This window comes from Myotis nattereri, assembly GCF_964212035.1.
Source record: "Myotis nattereri genome assembly, chromosome: 16".
Taxonomy (NCBI): domain Eukaryota; kingdom Metazoa; phylum Chordata; class Mammalia; order Chiroptera; family Vespertilionidae; genus Myotis; species Myotis nattereri.
The window spans coordinates 4,600,483-4,623,795 of NC_138091.1; the positions used below are offsets into that span (position 1 = coordinate 4,600,483).

Sequence of the window (23,313 nt, forward strand, 5' to 3'; positions counted from 1 at the left end):
CCACACACTCCCCAAACCTGCAACTAAGGTACATGCCACTGACTGGGAATCGAACCCATGACCCTTCGGTGCACAGGATGACACTGTAACAACTGAGATACCAGCCAGAGCCAATCTCACTTTAAACTGCATTCCCTGTTTACTAGGTGAAACCGAACATCTTTAATATGTTGCTTCTCTTTGGTATACTGTCCATACTTTTTGTGGGTATATTTATCAATGTCTTAGTGTTTTTACCATCAGTTCCCATGATCTATTTATAGGTTGAATTATAAGCCTTTCACGATATTTTTGCATATTTCTCTTGCATCTTTAAGGGGTAATCAAGTAGATGCTTACCTCCTCTAACATCATTTAAAAAAAAAATACTGTTGCCCAGCCAGTGTGGCTCAGTAGTTGAACATCGACCTATGAACCAGGAGGTTACAGTTCTATTTGTGGTCAGGGTGGGTGTGGGCTTGATCCCCAGTGGGGGGCATGCAGGAGGCAGCCAATCAGTGATTCTCTCTCATCACTGATGTTTTGCTCTCTCCCTTTCCCTTTCTCCCTGAAATCAATAAAAATATTTTTTTTAAAAATACTTCTGAGAGACACAATTTGACCTGAATGCTTATCCTATATGTACACATTTTGGACACAGAATTTCAAAAATGATCTAATACTAAAATCTTATCTCTGTGCCACAAAATATTGTCAATGTTACTTTTAATCCCTTATAACATTTTTTAATTTACATAAAACACTCACATTAATCAAGATATTCTTGGATTCATTCTCCCATTACAGTTTTATTTTCATTATGAAAGAAACACCAGGGGCTCAAGGTTCACTGATGGCAACCCCTGAAGAAGAAAAATCTATTTGATTTCTTTCTCTCTGGGGAAGGGGACCCACCTCTCCAACACAGCAAAGGGAGGCATACATAAATGAAGTAGCGATACACAGTGTAGCATGAGAACAGACTATAGTTAGTCAGCAAAGTGACTATAATTAACCATTGTGGACCAGTAGTTTTATTGCTAGCTTTACCCACTGGCCAGATAAGTTTCTACTGAACGAGTACAAAACAACGTTTTACATAAATGTTAAAGGCACGCTTTAAAATTAAATACCCATTGCCTTTTGAAGTTATTTATTACATGTTCTTACAAGCTAATATCTTTTTAAAGTATGATACTTTGTAAAACACTATGTAATATGAAGCGAGAATTCTCGTGATCCGTCCGCAATGTGTTAAGCAAATACACAAATATTTATTGAATATTTCTACATATAAGTGCAGAAAACAGAGATAGTATTTCAGAAGTAACTCTCAGAATTAAACAGATTAGAGTACATCTTTATTGAACACTGACACACACAAAAATTACCTTGCAAATAATCTGCCAGGTCTCCACCATTGCAATACTGATATATAAAAGAAAGAGTAATTAAAATAAGGACACCAGTTCAAGATTAATCCAATCCACTACCAGTTAATTTTAATTAAAAATTCATTTGTATGTAATGTAAGTCTAGTCTGAAAAACATAAGTATAGAATCAAAAAATTTTAAGACTATTTTCCTTATAAATAGAATCTAAATTACTGAATCAACTTTATTAATTCAAAATTTCAAATAATTATATACTCTCAATTTTAAATTGCGTATTAATCAAAAGGAATTGAAATAAATTACGCAGAAACTTATATACTACCTACCTCCATCACCAGGAAGACAGAGTTGGGTAATTCCTGAAAAGTAAACAACATAAAACATCATTTAGATTAGAAAAAAAAATTAAGCACAAATTTAAAAAGTAACTTTAACAAAAATACTATACTTGTTCATTATTAAACAAATAAAAATAAATCACAATATCCACTAGCAAGTGTAATTTTAAATCCCCACCACAGTGATTTAAGCATCTCAGCTTCAAAGCCAAATCAAATTTTGCTGACACTAATGTAGTCATCAAGAAATTCAATTCTGGTCGTGGGAAGAACAAAAGAAAAACTCATCTTTTGGTCACAGTTATGGTTATGGTTATGATAAATTTATCATAACGATAACCATAACCAGAGTCCTCAGGGAAGCACTTCTACTTTGAAGGTTCATGGTCTGGAACAATGACTTGGTAATCCTCCCTCCAACACTAAATGCACAGCTTCTGGAATACATCATCCAGGATACTTCATTTTTGTTTTTCTGGTTTTTATGTTTATTTGGAGGCAATCCCATTATCTGGGAATTTTTAGGAATTCTCTTGAAAACATTTCATCACATCTTGGTAACGAACTGATTTAAGAAATTTTACCCAGTCTCTCAAATTAATATAGCTCCGGTTCTGTTGCTTGGTTAAGCAATTCAATGACTGATTAGCTAATTCTTCAAAAACAATTTTTATAATGTTAATTAAATTTTAAATTGGGCTTCCGCTTCCGTATGGCTTAACTTGAGCCACTGTTCAAATGTGACTCAAGAGACAGCCCTTCCAAGTAGCACTTGGCTTCACCAAGATCCTAAATTCAAGAGTAAGGTATTCTGTGGGACTCTCCCCCTCCTCATATGGGTGTCCGTTCTGTGGGACTCTTCCCCCACCCAACATGGGAGTCTGTGCAGTGAGATTCTTCCCATCCCCAGATGGGAGTCTGTACTTGTTCTTCAATAAAGCTCCACCTCTGCTATACAAAATAAAGGCAGTAAGGTATTCTATGGAAAAAGGAGCAATAGGGCAACAAGAGGCAGGTGTAGGGCAGTATTCCTGAGTGTGAGGTCCACGGTGAATTATGTGGTACTGGCTCACAATGAAATACAGAAATTAAGAGTAAGAATTGTTTACAGTTTAAAGTAATTTAACAAAATAATTTTATGCCTGTTAAACCTAATAATAAAAACTATGGACCGTTTGTAGGACTTTTTACATTTCATTGTCAAAGTTCATTTTTATTGGATTTTATAAAAGTACTAGAGTCCCGGTGCACAAAAATTTGTGCACTTGGTGGGGGGGGGGGGAGGCCCTCAGCCCGGCCTGTGCCCTCTTGCAGTCTGGGACCCCTTGGGGGATGTCCACCTGCTGGCTTAGGCCCGCTCCTCAGGGGGATCGGGCCTAAGCTGGAAGTCAGACATCCCTCTGGCAGCCCGGAAGCCCTCGGGGGATGTCCACTTGCCAGTGGAGAGCAGGCCTAAGCTGCAGTCGGACATCATTAGCGCTGCTGAGGCGAGAGGGTCCCACCACCGCCGCCACTGTGCTGGCAGCTGGCAGCCTGACTTGTGGCTGAGCAGAGCTCCCCCTGTGGGAGCGCACTGACCACCAGGGGACAGCTCCTGCAATGAGTGTCTGGCCCCTGGTGGTCAGTGTGTGTCACAGTGACCTGTGATTCCCAGTTATTCTGCTGTTAGGATCAATTTGCATATTATCCTTTTATTATATAGGATAGAGGCCTGGTGCATGGGTGAGAGCCGGCTGGTTTGCCCTGAAGGGTGTCCTGGATCAGGGTGGGGGTCCCACTGGGGTGCCTGGCCAGCCTGGGTGAGGAGTTGATGACCGTTTTCAGGCTGGCCACGCCCCACAGCAACCCAAGCTCCCAGCCTCTCCTTTTTTTCTTTTTTTTCAGCGCCTCCTTGAGCAGAAGCCAGGGCAGGCTGGAAGCAGGTATCTGGGACTTATTTATCTTCTATAATTGAAACTTTGTAGCCTTGAGGGGCAGGAAGCTTGGCTTCCTCCATTGCCGGGGGCAACCCAAGCCTCCTGCTCGCTCCAGCTCCATGGCCACCACTATCTTAGTTGGGTTAATTTGCATACTCGCTCCTGATCGGCTGGTGGGCGTGGCTTCTGGGTGTGGCGGAGTGACGTTTATTTGTATCTTTCTCTTTTATTAGTGTAGATCAGTTCACACAGATTAGAAATAAAAACTGGTTTCTCACAACAGCTACTTCAGGGTGACCAGGCCGGCAGGGGGGTTAGTGAGGGATGACCAAACGACTAAGCAGCAGGCTGCGTGGGGCGACCAGGTCGGCAGGGGGAGTTAGTGCGGGATGACCAAACGACTGAACAGCAGGCTGCATGGGGCGACCAGGTCAGCAGGGGGGGTTAGTGAGGGCGACCAAACAACTGAACAGCAGGCTGCGTGAGGCGACCAGGCTGGCGGAGGGGCCGTGAGGGGCGACCAGGCCGGCAGGGGGGGCAGTTGGGGGTGATAAGTCTGGCAGGAGGGGCAGTGAGGGGCGACTAGGCCGGCGGGGGGTGGGGGGGGCAGTTGGGGACAACCAAGCTGGCAGAGAGGGGCAGTTAGGAGCAACCAGGCCGGCAGGGAGGGGGCTGTTGGGGGCAACCATGCCAGCAGGGGGGGCAATTAGGGGCAACCAGGCAGGCAGGCAATTAGGAGCCAGCAGTCCAGGATTGTGAGAGGGATGTCCAACTGCCGGTTTAGGCCCGATACCCAGGATTGGGCCTAAATCAGCAGTCGGACATCACCCAAGGGGTCCCAGATTGAAGAGGGTGCAGGATGGGCTGAGGGGATCCCCCCTCCATGCACAAATTTCATGCACCGGGCCTCTAGTTCAATAAATAGGATGAAAAAAGTGTCCATCTTTAATGAAACCAACAAGTCATCAATAAACAAACTTAAGTTCAAATGACACTGGAGCACCAGGGAACAACTTGAAGAGAGACTTGTTGGGTCTGAAAAGCTGAGAAATGGGGCCAGTATAACCTGTGAGCCAGACCACAGAGGGTTTTCCGAAGCTGCACACGTTTATCCTCCTTTCCTAATATCAGGGAATCTTCGCTCCCAACTACCCCTCCATGTTGCCATCAACAAAATTAAACATCATGAATTTCATTTAATTATTTCACTACTCAAATGCCTTAAAAAGTTAAAAACCAAATCTCCAAAAAGAAAAAATTAGGATACTATTATGAATGTTATGCCAGTATTCCAAAATTTAGATGAAACATTAACAAACAATTTAAAGAAAAACACAACTTACTAAAATTGACAATAAACAGAAAATTTGAAAAGGCCCATATTCATTAAAGAAATTAAATAATAATTTACAACCTTTCCACACAAAACTACCCCTTGTAATCCCAATCAAAATCCAAGGTTTTGTGCATGTGTGGAAATTGACAAGCTTATTCTAAAATTTATGTGGAACTACAAAATGTGAAAGAATAACTAAATATAATCTAGAAAAAGAAAAGTTGGAGGACTTATACTACTAGATAGCAAGGCTTACTATAAACTACAGTAAGGGCCCTAACCGGTTTGGCTCAGTGGATAGAGCATCAGCCTGAGGACTGAAGGGTCCCAGGTTCGATTCCGGTCAAGGGCATGTACCTTGGTTGCAGGCACATCCCCAGCAGGGTGTGTGCAGGAGGCAGCTGATCGATGTTTCTCTTTCATTGATGTTTCTCACTCTCTATCCCTCTCCCTTCCTCTCTATAAAAATCAATAATATATTCCCCCTCCCCCCCCAAAAAAAAAACTGCAGAGAGAAACCAAGATGGTGGTATAGGTAATCATCTATACTTGCTGCCTCTCACAACCACATCAAAATTACAACTAAACAGCAGAACAACTACCACCCAGAACTGCAGGAAAGCTGTATGAGTGGAAATTCTACAACTAGAGAGGTGAAGAAAGTGCACTGAGACTGGTAAGAGGTGCGGAGGCGCGGAAAGTACTGGCACCTGGATGTGCTGTTCTTTAAACCAGGAGGGAGATACAAGCTCCCACTTACTCTGAATTCCAGTTACAGGCGAGACTCTGGGGGACCCAGACACATACGGGGAGAACTGGACTGTCTGGAATTGGGACAGGAATGTGAGGGCAGCTTACTCTTAGAAGTACTCGCAGCAATCATTGTTCCTGCACGGGTGCGCGGGATGCGGAGAACCAGGGACTTCTCTGGTTCAGGGAAGCCATTGCTGTTTGTTCCGCCTTGGTGATTCCTAGAGACCCCGCCCCACCCAATTTACAACCCCACCCAAGCTGTGTACATCGGCTTTTGCATATGAAAGGCCTGTCCTTTCGCCTAAAACAAACTGCAGCTGGGTCAGAGAGCCCCAGAGATTCCAAAAGAAGGCCCACTACCTGGCAGTAGTAGCAGCCTTGCTTCACAGCTGGGCCTCATCTGGGTACTTCCAAACCCATACAAAGAGGAGGAATCTATAGATGTCTCTGTAGCTCCTGCTGGGCGGCCCCAGACAGTGGCTGACCTTGCACCTCCTTGGAGAAGATAACGGATTACAACTCTTCACATCCATAAGAGACACACTCAAGGGGCAGACTTAGTGAGCACCAAAGCCCTACTGAAGCAAGTCCTGCCCCATAAGCGTGTCTCCTGCGCAACAGATCTTCCAGCGTAGACACAGCTGGTCACCACAGCCAATTGGCCTGGAGGTCAATTCCACCCAGTAATACCAACAGCAATCAAGGGTTAACTACAACAAGACTGGGCAAACATCCCACAAAGGGGTGCACCAAGAGTGTCCACCTCAGGTGACTGGGGAGGCTGAGCCACTGGGTCCTGTAGGACACCAACCACACAAGGCCACTCTATCAACTCAAGGAAACTTAGCAGGTACCCAGTACATAGAAACAAACACAAGGAAGCAGCCAAAATACAGAGACAAAGAAACAGGTCACAAATGAATGAAATGGATGAAAGCAAAATACTGGATATAGAGTTCAAAACCTCAGTTATAAGGTTACTCAAGAATCTTCTGGAGGACTCTCATAGCCAGTTAGCCTGGAGGCCAAATCACCCCCGGTATTGCCGACAACAATCAAGGCTTAACTACAACAAGACTGCGCACAAAGACCACTAGGGGGTGCACCAAGAAAGCATAAAAAATGCCGAGACAAAGAAACAGGACAGAACTGTCAATGGAGGATATTGAGTTCAGAACCACACTTTTAAGGTCTCTTAAGAACTGTCTAGAAGCCGCCAATAAATGTAGTGAGATCCTCAAGAAAACTAATGAGACCCTCGATGTTATGATAAAGAACCAACTAGAAATTAAGCATACACGGACTGAAATAACGAATACTATACAGACTCCCAACAGCAGACCAGAGGAGCGCAAGAATCAAGGCAAAGATTTGAAATACGAAGAAGCAAAAAACACCCAACCAGAAAAGCAAAATGAAAGAAGAATCCGAAAATACGAAGATAGTGTAAGGAGCCTCTGGGACAGCTTCAAGCGTACCAACATCAGAATTATAGGGGTGCCAGAAGATGAGAGAGACCAAGATATTGAAAACCTATTTGAAGAAATAATGACAGAAAACTTCCCCCACCTGGTGAAAGAAATAGACTTACAGGTCCAGGAAGCGCAGAGAACCCCAAACAAAAGGAATCCAAAGAGGACCACACCAAGACACATCATCATTAAAATGCCAAGAGCAAAAGACAAAGAGAGAATCTTAAAAGCAGCAAGAGAAAGAAACTCAGTTACCTACAAGGGAATACCCATACGACTGTCAGCTGATTTCTCAACAGAAACTTTGCAGGCCAGAAGGGAATGGCAAGAAATATTCAAAGTAATGAATACCAGGAACCTACAACCAAGATTACTTTATCCAGCAAAGCTATCATTTAGAACCGAAGTTCAGATAAAGTGCTTCACAGATAAGGAAAAGCTAAAGGAGTTCATCACCACCAAACCAGTATTATATGAAATGCTGAAGGGTATCCTTTAAGACAAGGAAGAAGAAGAAAAAGGTAAAGATACAAATTATGAACAACAAACATGCATCTATCAACAAGTGAGTCTAAGAATCAAGTGAATAAATAATCTGGTGATCATAATAGAAAAAAAAAAAAAAGAATCTTCTGGAAACCTCTGAGAAATTTAGTGAGACCCTCAAGGATATGAAAACGGACCAAGCAGAAATTAAGCATACACTGACTGAAATAAAGAATAATATACAGAGATCCAACAGCAGACAAGAGGATCCCAAGAATCAAGTCAAAGATTTGAAATGCAAAGAAGCAAAAAACACCCAACCAGAAAAGCAAAAAGAAAAAAGAATCCAAAAATATGAAGATAGTGTAAGGAGCCTCTGGGACAACTTCAAGCGTACCAACATCTGAATTATGGGGGTGCCAGAAGAAGAGAGAGCAAGATATTGGAAACCTATTTGAAGAAATATTGACAGAAAACTTCCCCTACTTGGTGAAAGAAATAGACTTACAAGTCCAGGAAGCACAGACAACCCCAAACAAGAGGAATCTAAAGAGGACCACACCAAGACACATCATCATTAAAATGCCAAGGGCAAAAGACAAAGAGAGAAACTTAAAAGCAGCAAGAGAAAAACAGTTAGTTACCTACAAGGGAGTACCCATATGATTGTCAGCTGATTTCTCAACAGAAACTATGCAGGCCAGAAGGGAGTGGCAAGAAATATACAAAGTGATGAATACCAAGAACCTACGACCAAGATTACTCTACCCAGCAAAGCTATCATTCAGAATTGAAGGTCAGATAAAGAGCTTCACAGACAAGAAAAAGCTAAAGGAGTTCATCACCACCAAACCAGTATATGAAATGCTGAAGGGTATTCTCTAAGAAGAGGAAGAAAAAGGTAAAGATAAAAATTATAAACAACTAAGTGACAACAAATATATATCTATCGACAAGTGAATCTAAAAATCAAGTAAATAAGAAATCTGAAGAACAGAATAAACTGGTGAATATAATAGAATCAGGGGCATAGATAGGGAGTGGACTGACAATTCTCGAGGGGTAAGGGTGTGTGGGGGGATACAGGAAGAGATTGGACAAAAATCTTACACCTATGGACGAGGACAATGGGGGGGAGGGTAAGGGCATGGGGTGGGGTGGGAACCGGGTGAAGGGGAGCTATGGGGGGAAAAAAGAGGAACAACTGTAATAATCTGAATAAAAATTTATTTTTAAAAAAACCTACAGTAAGGAAAACTGTGAGGTAAAGGCAAGGGGACAGAAAACAGTCTAGAAACAGGCCCAAACATATGTGGTCACTAATTTGTGACAAAACAGACATTACAGTACAGAAGAAAAAGGAATGTTGTTTAGTAAATGGATCAACTGACTACCCATTTGTAAGAGTAAATGAATCTTGACCCCTAAACCTCATGCCACATACAAAAATCATTTCCAGGTAATTTATAGCACTAAATGTGAAAGATAAAACAATAAGAACTCGGCTGGGGGGGGGGGGGGCGGGTAGAATATCTTCATGACCCTGGTGTAGGCAAAGTTTTCTTAAGTTATGACACAAAGCCATTAAATAGAAAAGAAACATCAGCCCTGGCTGGTGTGGTTTATGGTTAAAAGGGTCTCAGGTTTGATTCCCAGCCAAGGGCATGTATCTATCTACCTGGATTGCGGGTTTGATTCCCCAGCCCTGTTCGGGGCAACCAATTATGTGTCTCTTTCACATTGGTGTTTCTCTCTCCCTCTCTTTCTCTCTCCCCACCCGCTCCCTTCCACTCTCTCTAAAAATCAATGGAAGAAATATCCTTGGATGAGGATGAACAAAACAAAAATAAAACAACAAAGAAACAAAACACCGGACCATATTAAATTTAAGAATTTCTAGTCATTAAAAAATAAACCATTAAGACAGTAAGAGGCATGAATGTGGATAAGTCATTTATAACATACTAAAGGCCCGATGTATGAAATTTGTGCAAGAGTAGGCCTTCCGTCCCCCAGCTGCCAGCACCGGCTTCCCTCTGGCACCCAGGACCCAGGCTTCCCTCCTGCCACTGGCAGGCACTTGGGACCCGGGCAGCCCTGGCTTTGTCCCGAAGGTCATCCAAAAGGATGTCCGGAAGGACGTCTGGTCTAATGAGCATATTATGCTTTTAGTATTATAGATATATCTGGCAAAGGATTTATATCCACAATACATAAAGAACTCTAACAATTAGTAACAGAAAGACAACCCAATAGGAAAACAGGCAAGAGACTTACATAGGAATTTCAAAAAGAAGATATTTAAATGATTCATAAACTTACAAGAGGTGTTCAAACCAGCAGTCATCAGGAAAACCCTAATTAAAGTCATAATAAGCTACCTCACCAGAATGGTTAAAATTGTCAAGTGTGGCAAGGATGTGGAACACCTGGTGTTTGACACTTCGGAGTGTAAACCAATACACTGACAGGATCTACTAAAGCTGGGCCTGCACACACCCCATGAGCCAGAAACTCCCAGCAGGTGAGATCCATTTCAACAAGGAGGAATGGTGAGAGGGAGGAACCAAAGAAGAAACCATAGCAACAAGCCATTTTTATTGCTTCTTTTAGCCTCTTAACTCAAGGAGGCACTGGGGTGGGTGGAACACAACAGGGTTTCTTCTAAAAAAGAAAAAAGAGGCACCAGAAGAGGTACTTTACATACTGCTGGCCACTTGAATTGTTTTCCCACTTAGGGCCTATTAGTTTTCTAGTTTAAAAAATAATAAAGTGAATTTCAAAAGTAAGATAGCTCGAGTAGATGGTTATCTCCAGTAGAATTCAAACATGTGGAAGTGGGGAACTAAAAGGTAACGAAAGAATTAAGTAAATAGCAAGAGAACTATTCAAAGAAAAATTCCTGGCTCTGAAGACCCATACTGCACATTTCTCTGCTACTTTTCCTAATTCCTTCTCTAATCCTCAGTGAATTCCTATGAGGTTATCTCATAGGAAAAGAGGAATGAAACACCATTACAGCAGACCTCAAACTTACTCCCCTCAAGGTTACCGAGTACTGGACAGCTTCATAGCATCCTAAGGGTAAATAAGATTGGATTATCATTCCCATTATACTAGTACTTAGGGGGTGATGTTAAAAAAGAAAAATAAGTATTTTATAAGAATAGTACTCTATACTCAGGTTCCCTTATTTCCATCCAGGACTCTTCCTCTCAGATTATACTCTAAAAAACTTAGAGATACAAAATGTAATAGAGAAAGCCAGCTGGTTAGAGCCTTATCCCCAGACATCAAGGTTGCAGGTTCAATCCCCAGTGAGGACAACATACAAGAATCAACCCATGAATGCATCATACGTAACTGGAGAAACAAACTGATGTTTCTCTCTCTTTCTCTCAAAATCAATAAATAAATGTTTTTTAAAAAAGCCAGGCCCTAGCCAGTTTTCTCAGTGGTTAGAGTGCTGGCCCACAAACTAAAGGGTCCTGGGTTTGATTCTGGTCAAGGGCACACACCTGGGTTGTAGGCTCAATCCCCGCAGGGCCACATGTGGGAGGGAACCATCGATGTGTTTCACATCGATGTTTCCCTCTCTCTCTCTCTCCCTCCCCTCCCCCCTTCCTTCCACTCTCTCTAAAAATCAATGGAAAAATATTCTCAGGTGAGGATTAACAACAACAAAAAGGAAAGCCAGTTCTAGCTTACTTGACCTGACACAAACCAACATAGGTTTGTAGAAAAGCCTTTGCCTTAAACTGTCTCTCAATAATACTAATTACACTAAGATTTCAAAATATCCAGAATACATTTATGGTTATGATTTATAATAAGATATATATTTGGTCTATGTTCCTGTTCCTGGCACAGAGCTCCTAAAACCTTTAGAATTTCCAAAGTGATGTCTTTTATTATGATAATGATGTGACTTTCAGAAAGATTGGGGGCTGGCTTCCTAGCCCAGTGGTCGGCAAACTGCGGCTCGAGAGCCACATGCGGCTCTTTGGCCCCTTGAGTGTGGCCACGAAGTTTCAATCGCACTGCACGTGCACACCCACACGTGGTATTTTGTGGAAGAGCCACACTCAAGGGGGCTCAGTTTGCCGACCTCTGTCCTAGACCAACCATGTGATTAGAGGTTTGGAACTTTCAGTCCCACTCCCTGACCTTCAGAGAGCAGATAGGGCTGCAGGTTCAGTCCAATCACCAATGGCCAATGAGTTAATCAATCGTGCCTGTATAACAGACTCCATAATTACCCAAAGGAGAGCTTCCTAGAGCTTCCAGGCTAGTGAACACATGAAGGTTCGATGAGAGCGCCTACCCAGAGAGCATACCTTGTTTATGCATCGCTCCCATCGGGCAGTTCCTGATACAGAGGAACCTCGGTTCTCAAACTCAATTCATTCTGGAAGGCTGTTTGAGAAGCGATTTGTTCGAAAACCAAATAGTTTGTTTCCTTATAGATCAGGTAAATTGAATTAATCTATTCCAGACACCCAAATGATTCCGTTTTAACCTTTCTTATATACAGTACATGCCTAATGTAGTTTAATCTATAAACAAACACCCCTTAAATTTATCGAACCACCCCTACTAGCCTTAAACAAATCACTTTAGCACTCGGTCCAGGGATGTCTTTCAGGTCATCATGCAGCATCTGTGCTGGTTCATATAGCACTGCCTGAAAGTGCCTCTGGCTCACTGCTTTTCGTTTATCCCAATCGACAACAGTTTTTCTACTTCTTTAATTGTCTGTAATCATTGTTTCTTTCATACTCTTAGCAACATTAGCACTCTAGATGGCCTCTTTCTGCTTTAAAATTGTGTGAATAGTTGATTTTGCCAGCAAAAAAAGCATTCCCTCCTGTTTGTTGCCTGAGAGACGCTTTTTGTCATGCTGAGGTATCAGCTTGAAAGGGTTGTCAGGTAGAAAAACCTAAGTTTCATTCGACAACTGAGACATTTTTTCTGTGAACAACTTGGTCGAGAATCAAATTGTTTGAGATGGGAGATGTTCGAGAAACGAGTTTTTATAATAAACTGATGATCTGGTAAATAACATGTTTCTTTGAGTTCTGTAAGCTACTCTACCAAATTAACTGAACCCAAGGAGAGGTTCCTCAGAAGCTCTGGCAACAACCTAAACTTGGCCATTAGTGTCTAAAGGGGTGGAGGGGCAGTCTGTGGTACTGAGCCTTGAACTTGTGTGATCCGATGCTATCTCTGGTTAGATAGTGTCAGAATTAGGTTAACTGGTGGGTGGTGCTGGAAAAAAAACACACCTCATTCGACCATCACTGACCTCAAATGAATTTGTAAGTTGATAATGAAGTACCCACCTACTCCGAACCTGATTTGCCCATAATTCTTCAAATGTCTGAAGTCCTACCTTTTTAACAGTCAAACAGAAGACATCAGCCTCTTCCACAGTTACAGTCAAAAACAGTTTCTCAGGCCCTAAACGGTTTGGCTCAGTGGATAGAGCGTCGGCCTGCGGACTCAAGGGTCCCAGCTTCGATTCCGGTCAAGGGCATGTACCTTGGTTGCGGGCACATCCCCAGTAGGGAGTGTGCAGGAGGCAGCTGATTGATGTTTCTCTCTCATCGATGTTTCTAACTCTCTATCCCTCTCCCTTCCTCTCTGTAAAAAATCAATAAAATATATTTTAAAAAAAACACAAAAACAGTTTCTCAGTAGTTAGAGCGTTGGCCCTCGGACTGAAGGGTCCCAGGTTCAATTCCAGTCAAGGGCATGTACCTCAGTTGCAGGCTCAATCCAAGGCCCGGGTTGGGTCCCGTTCAGGAGGCAACCAATGGATGTGTCTCTCTCACATCCACGTTTCTCTCCCTCTCTCTCTCTCTCCCCCACCCTCCCACTCTCTCTAAAAATCAATGGAAATACATCCTCAGGTAAGGATTAACAACAACAACAAAACAGGTAAAAGTTTGGGATAACTTTCTGGAAAATAAGTGAATCACCATATCACTCTTTTGCATATAAATACATTCCAGGGATCAAAGATGTAAATGTGAAAAAAAACTGAAACCATAAGTACTACAAGAAAACAGAGGGGGTCATTTTTACAATCTCAAGGTAGATAAGTCCTTAACATGATATGAACCCTAGAGATCATTAAAGAACAGACAGGTATGTTGAGCTATATTAAGAACTTCTATATACCAAAAAGAGGCTAAAAAAAGACCAAAAAGAGAGAGAGAAACTGGGGAAAACATTTTAATACATACAACAAAGAGTTACCAACTCTGATTCCCTCTTTCTTCCTAACCTCCCACAGCCCAAGTACCAGAGTCCTAAAAACCCTAGCTTCTAAACATCTCCCCAACCTCTCCAGGCCTCTCCATTTCCACTGTACCATCACCCACCCTAAATCCATTCTTGCCAATTCTCCAGAGTATCCAGTGTTTTATATACTTTAATAAACTCGTATGCCAGTTACTTTATAATAGAGAATACTCCTCTCAACCACATAGTTAAGTCTAATACTCAGACATATATGTGCTCCCATACTAGCATAAAAGTACCTGGAATACTGATTTGTAATCAGAAAATTACCCAATGTTTACAGAAAGAAAGCAAAGTGGATACGCCCCACACCCAAGAAAAGAAAAACTGCTTTTTTTTTTCTTGACTATAAAAAAAAACGTGCTTGCTCTGGCCAATGTACTCAGTGATTAGATTGTCAGGCCGCACACCAAGGGGTCACAGGTTTGATTCTTGGTCAAGGGCATGTGCCTGGGTTGCAGGTTCAATCCCTGGCCCTGGTTGGGGCATGTTCGGGAGGCAAACAATTGATGTGTCTCATGTGTCTCTCTCACATTGATATTTCTCTCTCTTTCTCCTCCGCAACCCTCCCCCTGTCCCCCTCCCTGCACCCTCTCTTCACTCTCTCTAAAAAGCAATGGGAAAAATACCCTCAGGTGAGGAATAACCAAAAAAATTTTTTAAGTGCTTATTGCAAAATCTTAAGATACATAAAATTTGAAAGAAGCTAGCTTTAAAAATCACATTTATCTCACCATCTGAAAGAAGCCCCATTAACATGTTAGAGAGCATGCACCCATGCATCTATTTATAGACACACACCCCCAGCCCCACAAAGGAAGCATGTACTTGCTGGGGGGTTTTAATTTTAATATAATCCATTTCCACCTTTTTGCTTATCTTCACCTCTCTAAGCAGCCAGTTTACATCTGGTATGTATCCTTACATACCTTTTTTCTGCTCATACAATCTTAAGTTAAACACACACACACATTTTATTTTGAAAAAGCGATCATAAATAAATGTCTGAATCTTGCTTTCCTCACTCCATACTACACTACAGAAATCCCTCCAAGTCAACTGTATACAGACAGCTCCTTAAGCACTGCACAGTATTTCACAGTGTGACTATTTCACCATTTACTGAGCTGCTCCCTCACTTAGGGTCACTCACTTGTTTCCAGTGTTAGCCATTTTAAGGAATGCTACATTGACTCTTGGGCATACAGCCCAATTCTCAGGCTCTTATGGCTATAAGATAGATGCCAGGAATCCAGGTTGCTTAGTAAAAGCTTATCTCTAATGGTAACAGGTATAGGTCTTCATTCCAATATTTTTACCTACCTACTATATACAAGACACTAAACTAGGCACTGAGGACACAGCAGTAAGCCAACAAGAGTTAAATGCCCAGAGTTAAGCTTACATCCTAAGAGGGTAGGTTTAGAAGAGAGACTACATCAAAAGAAACACGTGACACATATGTAATACCCTTTGTAATACTTTAAGCAATAAATAAAAATAAAAATAAAAAAAAAAGAAACACGTATTTACAGTATGCTAGAGAGTGGTAAGTGCTTTGGAAAATAAGTATGGAAGCAAGGGTAAATAGGGTGAGGGAGGGACTGCCATCTTATTTAGGGTGGCTTAAGAAAGCTTCATAGAAAACAGCATTAGAGTAAAAACCTAAAAAAGGGTGGGAATGTATCTGCATATAGATCTCTCTGGAGGAGGAAGGTCTAGGCAAAAGGAAAAAAGAGCAATGGGCCAGTATAGAAAGCTTCAGGAGCCATGAGGAGGCCGGTGTGGATGGAGCAGGAGCAGTGAGGTGCAGAGAAGATGGAGTTGGAGAGAGCAGGGTTGGCCTCTACTCAGAGACATGGGAGCACTGCAGGCCTGCGCAGAGATAGCAGGCCCTGACTTGCATCACCAGGATTACTCTAATTTCCATGTGGAGAATATTCTTCAGGATATGGAAGCAAAACATCACCAGACAGCATTCCAACAACCTATCTATAATAATAAAAGCGTAATATGCTAATTAGACTGGACGACCTTCTGGATGAAGCCAGGGCTGCGAGGGAAGCCGGGTCCCGGGTGCCATAGGGAAGCCGGTGCCAGCAGCCGGGGGAAGGAAGGCCTACTCTTGCATGAATTTTGTGCATCGGGCCTCTAGTATAATATAAAAGCCTAAGCGGTCCTAGCCTGTTTGGCTCAGTGGATAGAGTGTCGGCCTGAGAACTGAAGGGTCCCTGGTTCGATTCTGGTCAAAGGCACATGCCCAGGTTGTGGGTTTGATCCCCAGTAGGGGGCGTGCAGGAGGCAGCCAATCAATGATTCTGTCTCATCATTGATGTTTCTCTCTCTCTCTCTCTCTCTCTCTCTCTCTCTCTCTCTTTCTCCTTTCCCCTCTGAAATAAAAAATATATAAAAAATAAAAAATAAAAATAAATAAAAAATTAAAAATAAGTAAAAATAAAAGCCTAAGCAGCAACTGGCCAATCAGCCAGTAGTTATGATGCGCACTGACACCAGGGGGCAGACGCTCAGTGCAGGAGTGGAAACCACAGGCATGGAAACGTGGAACAGACTGATGAATCTCAGAGGGAAGGGGGGTGGGGGGAGGGCGGGAAGAGATTAACCAAAGATCTTACATGCATACTAGAGGCCTGGTGCACAGATTCGTGCACTGGTAGGGTCCCTTGGCCTGGCCTGCGGGGATGGGGCCGAAACGGGCTTTCCAACATCCCCAAAGGGGCTCCGAATCTGGTTTACTGCACACTTGCATTTGCGTTCCACACCCTGTATGACAGCAACTTTGCAGAGTGCCCTCTCATATATCTGAGACCCCTCGGGGGATGTTGGCAAGCTGGTTTCAGTCCAATCCCCGCAGGCCAGGCTGAGGGACCCCACCTGCCAGAGGGACCCCACTTACTTCGCAGACGCCCTCTGAGCCATGGCACCACCCCAGGTGCTGCTGGCCGGGGAGAGACCATGGGAGGTTGGCTCCAGGGCATGTCCAGCCCATCTCGCCCAGTCCCTCCCCTCCAGCCACCTTCTAATTAATTTCCTTTCAATGTGCACCGGGTCACTAATATTCTAATAATTCACATTTCCACAAGTGATATATGAGAATATTTTACACCTCCTTCCTAATTCCACCACTAAGAATTATTGCACTTTTTAATTTTGCTAATTGAAGGGTAGGAAGTGACATCTCACTGTTACTTTAATTTACAATTCCCTACTTGTTCATGAATATTATTTCATATATTTATTAGTCATTTTTATCCCTTATAATAACCAATAACTTATATACTTTGCTTACTTTCTCTTCAGGTAACCTTTTCCTTATCAATTTGAGAGAGAATTTGTATATTTTAGATATTAGCCTACCTGTTGTGTTAACAACACACAACAGTATTTCCTCAAACTATTATCTGCCAATTGCATTTTATTATGGTGTAATTTACATATGCTAAACACACAGATTCAAGTGTACAATGAGTTGTAACAAATGTATACAACCATGTATAACTACCCTTTCAATCAAAATAGATAACATTTCCATCACCCCAAAGAGTTCCACCCTGGCCAGTGTGGCTCAGTCGTTTGAGTGTAATCCCATGCACCAAAAGGTCATAGGTTCGATTCCCAGTCAGGGCTCATGCCCAGGTTTCAGACTCCAGTAGGAACTGTGCAAGAGGCAGCCCATCAATGTTTCTCTCTCTCCCCCTCTCCCTAAAATCAATAAAAACATATTTTAAAAAAAGGAAGTTTCCTCATGCCTCTTTGCCTTAATTTCAGCTACCAAGAGGCAACCTATATTTTGCTTTCCCTGATTTCTGTCACCCTAGCTGAGTTTTGTATTTTCTTGAAACTCACAAAAATAGTCATACAGTAGCTGTATATAGCTGACTTCCTTTTCTCAACATGTTTGAGATTCGTGTTATTATTTGCCATAAAATATGGTTTTTAAATTTTTATATGTCCCTACCTTTATAGCTTCTGAATGTCTTCCCTTCATTTAAAATATCTTTCTGGAAAACCAAGATGGCGGCATAGGTAAACACCGGAGTTAGCTGCCTCAAACAACCACTTCACAAATACAACTAAAAGGCAGAACGGACATCGCCCAGAACCACAGGAAGCCTGGCTGAGGGGAAATTCTTCAACTAGAAGGAAAGAGAACAGCATACGAGACTCAGAGGAGGCGCAGTGAGGAAAATACAAAGGTGCGGAGGTACACGCGGAGCGGGCTGGTAGCTGAGGGCCCGGTTGTCGTTTTCAATCTGGAGGGAGTCTCAGATTCTGAGCTATGGTTCTGGGCGAGTCTCTAGGGACCCAGACAGGACTGTCTGGGATCGGTCGGAACGCGAGGGCAGCTTTCTCTCCGAGGTTTGCAGCAGTTGCAGAGCCTCTGGGGACGGGACTGAGAGCAGCCATAACTGCTCCCTCCACCCGCCCTGTTGATCCCGTTGATCCCGTGCGACCCGCCCCGCCCAAGCCCTGCGCAGAGCCATTTGCCAGATAGCCTCAGGCAAAGGCTAGATTAGCACCTCCCTAGAGGACAGAAGTTTTCCCACTGCAGACACAGCTGATTCTCACAGCCAGTTGGCCTGGAGGTCAAAACCCCCTAGTATTAACTACAATAATCAAGGCTTAACTACAACAAGACTGCGCACAAAGACCACTAGGGGGTGCACCAAGAAAGCATAAAAAATGCGGAGACGGAGACAAAGAAACAGGACAAAACTGTCAATGGAGGATATTGAGTTCAGAACCACACTTTTAAGGTCTCTCAAGAACTGTCTAGAAGCCACCAATAAACTTAATGAGATCTACAAGAAATCTAATGAGACCCTCGATGTCATGATAAAGAACCAACTAGAAATTAAGCATACACGGACTGAAATAACGAATACTATACAGACTCCCAACAGCAGACCAGAGGAGTGCAATAATCAAGGAAAAGATTTGAAATGAGAAGAAGCAAAAAACACCCAACCAAAAAAACAAAATGAAAAAAGAATCCGAAAATACGAAGATAGTGTAAGGAGCCTCTGGGGCAGCTTCAAGCGTACCAACATCAGAATTATAGGGGTGCCAGAAGATGAGAGAGACCAAGATATTGAAAACCTATTTGAAGAAATAATGACAGAAAACTTCCCCCACCTGATGAAAGAAATAGACTTACAGGTCCAGGAAGCACAGAGAACCCCAAACAAAAGGAATCCAAAGAGGACCACACCAAGACACATCATCATTAAAATGCCAAGAGCAAAAGACAAAGAGAGAATCTTAAAAGCAGCAAGAAACTCAGTTACCTACAAGGGAATACCCATACGACTGTCAGCTGATTTCTCAACAGAAACTTTGCAGGCCAGAAGGGAGTGGCAAGAAATATTCAAAGTGATGAATGCCAAGAACCTACAACCAAGATTACTTTATCCAACAAAGCTATCATTCAGAACTGAAGTTCAGATAAAGAGCTTCACAGATAAGGAAAAGCTAAAGGAGTTCATCACCACCAAACCAGGATTATATGAAATGCTGAAAGGTATCCTTTAAGAAGAGGAAGAAGAAAAAGGTAAAGATACTAATTATGAACAACAAATATGCATCTATCAACAAGTGAATCTAAGAATCAAGTGAATAGCCGAAACTGGTTTGGCTCATTGGATAGATCGTCGGCTTGCGGACTGAAGGGTCCCAGGTTCGATTCCGGCCAAGGGCATGTACCTGGGTTGCGGGCACATCCCCAGTGGGAGATGTGCAGGAGGCAGCTGATCGATGTTTCTCTCTCATCAATGTTTCTAACTCTCTATCTCTCTCCCTTCCTCTCTGTAAAAAAATCAATAAAATATATTAAAAAAAAGAAAGAATCAAGTGAATAAATAATCTGATGAACAGAATGAACTGGTGATTATAATAGAATCAGGGATATATAAAGGGAATGGACTCACTATTCTTGGGGGTGAAAGGGGTGTGGGAGATGCGGGAAGAGACTGGACAAAAATTGTGCACCTATGGATGAGGACAGTTGGGGGGGGTAAGGGCAGAGAGTGGGGTGGGAACTGGGTGGAGGGGAGCGATGGGGGAAAAAAAGAGGAACAAATGTAATAATCTGAACAATAAAGATTTAATAAAATAATAAATAAATAAATAAATAAATAATAAATAAAAAAAGAAAATAAAATATCTTTCTATCTCTTAGACTATACATAGCTAAATATTATTCTAAGATTGTTATTAGTTATTTTATATATTTAAGAATTTAATCCACTTGGGAATTATTTTAGAAAATGAGAATAGGGATCCAACTTTATTTTTTCTCAGATGTCTGTTTGCCAGCATCATCTATTAAATGAGCCATCTTTTCTTCCCTATGCTAAAAATTACCGAGAGATGGACATTTACCCAGATCACTGGCCTTCATGTAGGTATTCCTAATGACAATACTTATCTCGTGCCCAGAATGCTCAAAGATTTGTAGCAGACATGAAACCACTCTTCTGCCTTTGAAACTGGCCCATGGCTCTGCACTGCCCTTAGAATGAAGATCACATGTGGCCCTGGGACCCTCTCCAGCATCATCTAACACTGCTGTCCCCCACCGACACTCCTCCCACAGTGATCCTTCAGTTCCTCAAACCCTGGCCTTTCCTGTCTGCTCTTCACAGAAGCTTCATCTGCTGGGGAAGCTTAGCTTCCTTACTTGCTCTTCCCCCACCTACCCAATCCCAGCCTTCTCTCCCTCTTACAGCAAGTCTTCTGTTTAAACATCCTTTCTGCAGGGAGTCTTCCCCAGCTGCACAGAGTGGATTGCCCTACTTCCTAACCCCTGTACGTTCCTCCAAATATCTCCCACAGGTCTCCTCACAGCATTGTGCACACTTAGAATTAGTACCTATCTGCTTCATGCATCTTCCCCAGTGTACTGCTCTAAGTCCCACGAGGGCAAGGCCCATCTCTATTTTGTTCACCACCATCCTCCTCTACATCTCCTTTCCTGGCTCAAGAAACACTGATCACAAAAATCAGTAAAAAAAATGAACACAACTGAAGTATCACAGCACAGCAACAAGAAAAAGTCACAGAAGAAATAGGAAAAAGCAAATAAAACATGAAGATGGTCAGTGCACTAATAACTTACAATATAAAAAGAAAACCTAAGGTATTTTTTCTCCTATGAGAATGTCAAAAAAGAAAACTAAAACATGGGCCATTATTGGTCAAAATAAATTGGTACAACCTTTTGGAAGGCAATATCTACATATATAAAAGCCCAGCGACCAGAACAACCAGAACGACCAGTGGCTACAATGCACACTGCGGCAGCCAACCAGACTGATCTGAGCCCTGATCGGCCCCCGCCCCGGCCGGCCCAGCCCCTGATTGGCCCCCAACAGCCCAATTGGGGGCGGGGCCAGCCAGCCAACTGCCCACAGCCCCTCCCCGCCGCCGCTGGCCCAGCCGGATGGGTCTCCATTGGGGCAGGCCAGCCGACCCCACCCATGCACGAATTTGTGCACCAGGCCTCTAGTAGTAATGTCTTTGACCAAGTAATCCCACATCAAGGAATTTATTCTATAGGTACACATATGAATAAGCAAAGATGTATGTACATAGCTTTCTTTGCAGCACTGTCTCTAATAGGAAAATGGTAAGAAACAATGGTAAGAAACAAAATGGTTTTAAGTAAATAGATCATAATTTAGCCCTGTATATATACTGATATAAAAAGATAGCCAAGATACATTAAGTTTAATAAAAAGTTGCATTTCTGTAAAAAAATACTATTAATTTCCTCACAATGAAAAGCTTAAAACCTAAGTATAAATTATTAGAGACTCATATATGTATTTAGAAAACTCTAAAAGAAATATAACAAACAGTGGCTATCTCTGAGAATTGCTGTTTCTTTTCTAATCTCATTCTGACAATGTTTAATTACTTTCACTATGGGAATATATTATTTTTTTTTTTATTTTTTTTTTAAATACATTTTATTGATTTTTACAGAGAGGAAGGGAGAGGGATAGAGAGTTAGAAACATCGATGAGAGAGAAACATCGATCAGCCGCCTCTGCACACCCCCCACTGGGGATGTGCCCGCAACCAAGGTACATGCCCTTGACCGGAATCGAACCTGGGACCTTTCAGTCCGCAGGCCAACGCTCTATCCACTGAGCCAAACCAGTCAGGGCGGGAATATATTATTTTTATAATTAGGAAAAATTTGTTTCTTTTTAAGTGTCATCTAAACTAAAACCTAATTTTGATAAACAATGTCAAAAGTTCTTAGTTTTACAAAGGGTATACAAAAAACTTTAGATGAATCTCTAAAACTGATGCCCAATAAAAATTATGCTCAAGTTGATAAAATTATTGTCCCAGTCCTTACAAACACACTGTACCTCTTGATAAATAGTTAAAATCAAGGAAGCAAATTTAAAATATTAGATCAAGAATGTTTACTCGATAGCCAAATGCTCAAGACTATATTCATTTGACTATTTCTTAAATGTATAAACTAGTTCCAAAATAATAAACATTTTAATGGAGTCGCCTTGAAAATTCCTATTTGATAATTCAGGTGTTTTAATACATATTCTCCCTAATGAAATGATATTTCGTTCTGCAACCAAGGAGGATAATACTTAAAAATATTTTTCATTCTGATACACTAATCTAAGTACACTCTCTACTCAGAAAGCAAAACCTTCTCTACAATTAAATTTTCTGTGCATCTCAAAAATGGAAAAGTAAGAGTTAATACTTAACAATTTTTATTCTAGGCGAGGACTGGTACCACTTGATGCCCGCTACCCACAGAAACTAAGCCCAATTACACAAACAGCTCTGAGGAGAACTGACATTTCCACTAGGAATTGTGAGATCAACTTAGTTTTGACTTTAAACTTTTTTCCACTTTGTTTTTAGGCTGCTTTGAATTTCTGAAATGAAGGAATGAGTTATACCAATTTAAACAGGTAACAAAACTCTCCCCACAGCACTCACATATTCTGTGCATGGAGTTTAAATTACAATTTTTGGAGAGCAATCACACTCTACAATCAAAGAACTTTAAAACTGTGCCTGCTATTTGCCCTGGTAATTCCAATTCTAAAAACTGAATTCAAAAGAAATTCAGGTATGTTCAGTAGGTATATACAGGGTGGGGCAAAAGTAGGTTTACAGTTGTGAGTACCCAAAGCAGAGTTTATTCTTGTATTATTATTAATTATTGTATTATTTCCCATATAAACAACTGTAAACCTACTTTGCCCCACCTTGTATTATCCTCACTGCACTTTTCTATAATAGGAAAAACCTAAACATCTCACAAC

General features: G+C 41.9%; 1 protein-coding gene across 1 annotated transcript in view; it reads right to left on the bottom strand.

Moving 5' to 3' along the window:
- ULK2 (unc-51 like autophagy activating kinase 2) overlaps positions 1 to 23,313 on the bottom strand; it is a 116,157-nt gene that overhangs the window by 87,985 nt on the left and 4,859 nt on the right. Inside the window, exons 4-5 of the mRNA XM_081110789.1 lie at positions 1,701 to 1,733; positions 1,371 to 1,407 (exon numbers count right to left, since the gene is read on the bottom strand). Of these exons, the coding sequence (XP_080966915.1) occupies positions 1,371 to 1,407; positions 1,701 to 1,733 (70 nt within the window). The remainder of the gene's footprint in view (positions 1 to 1,370; positions 1,408 to 1,700; positions 1,734 to 23,313) is intronic.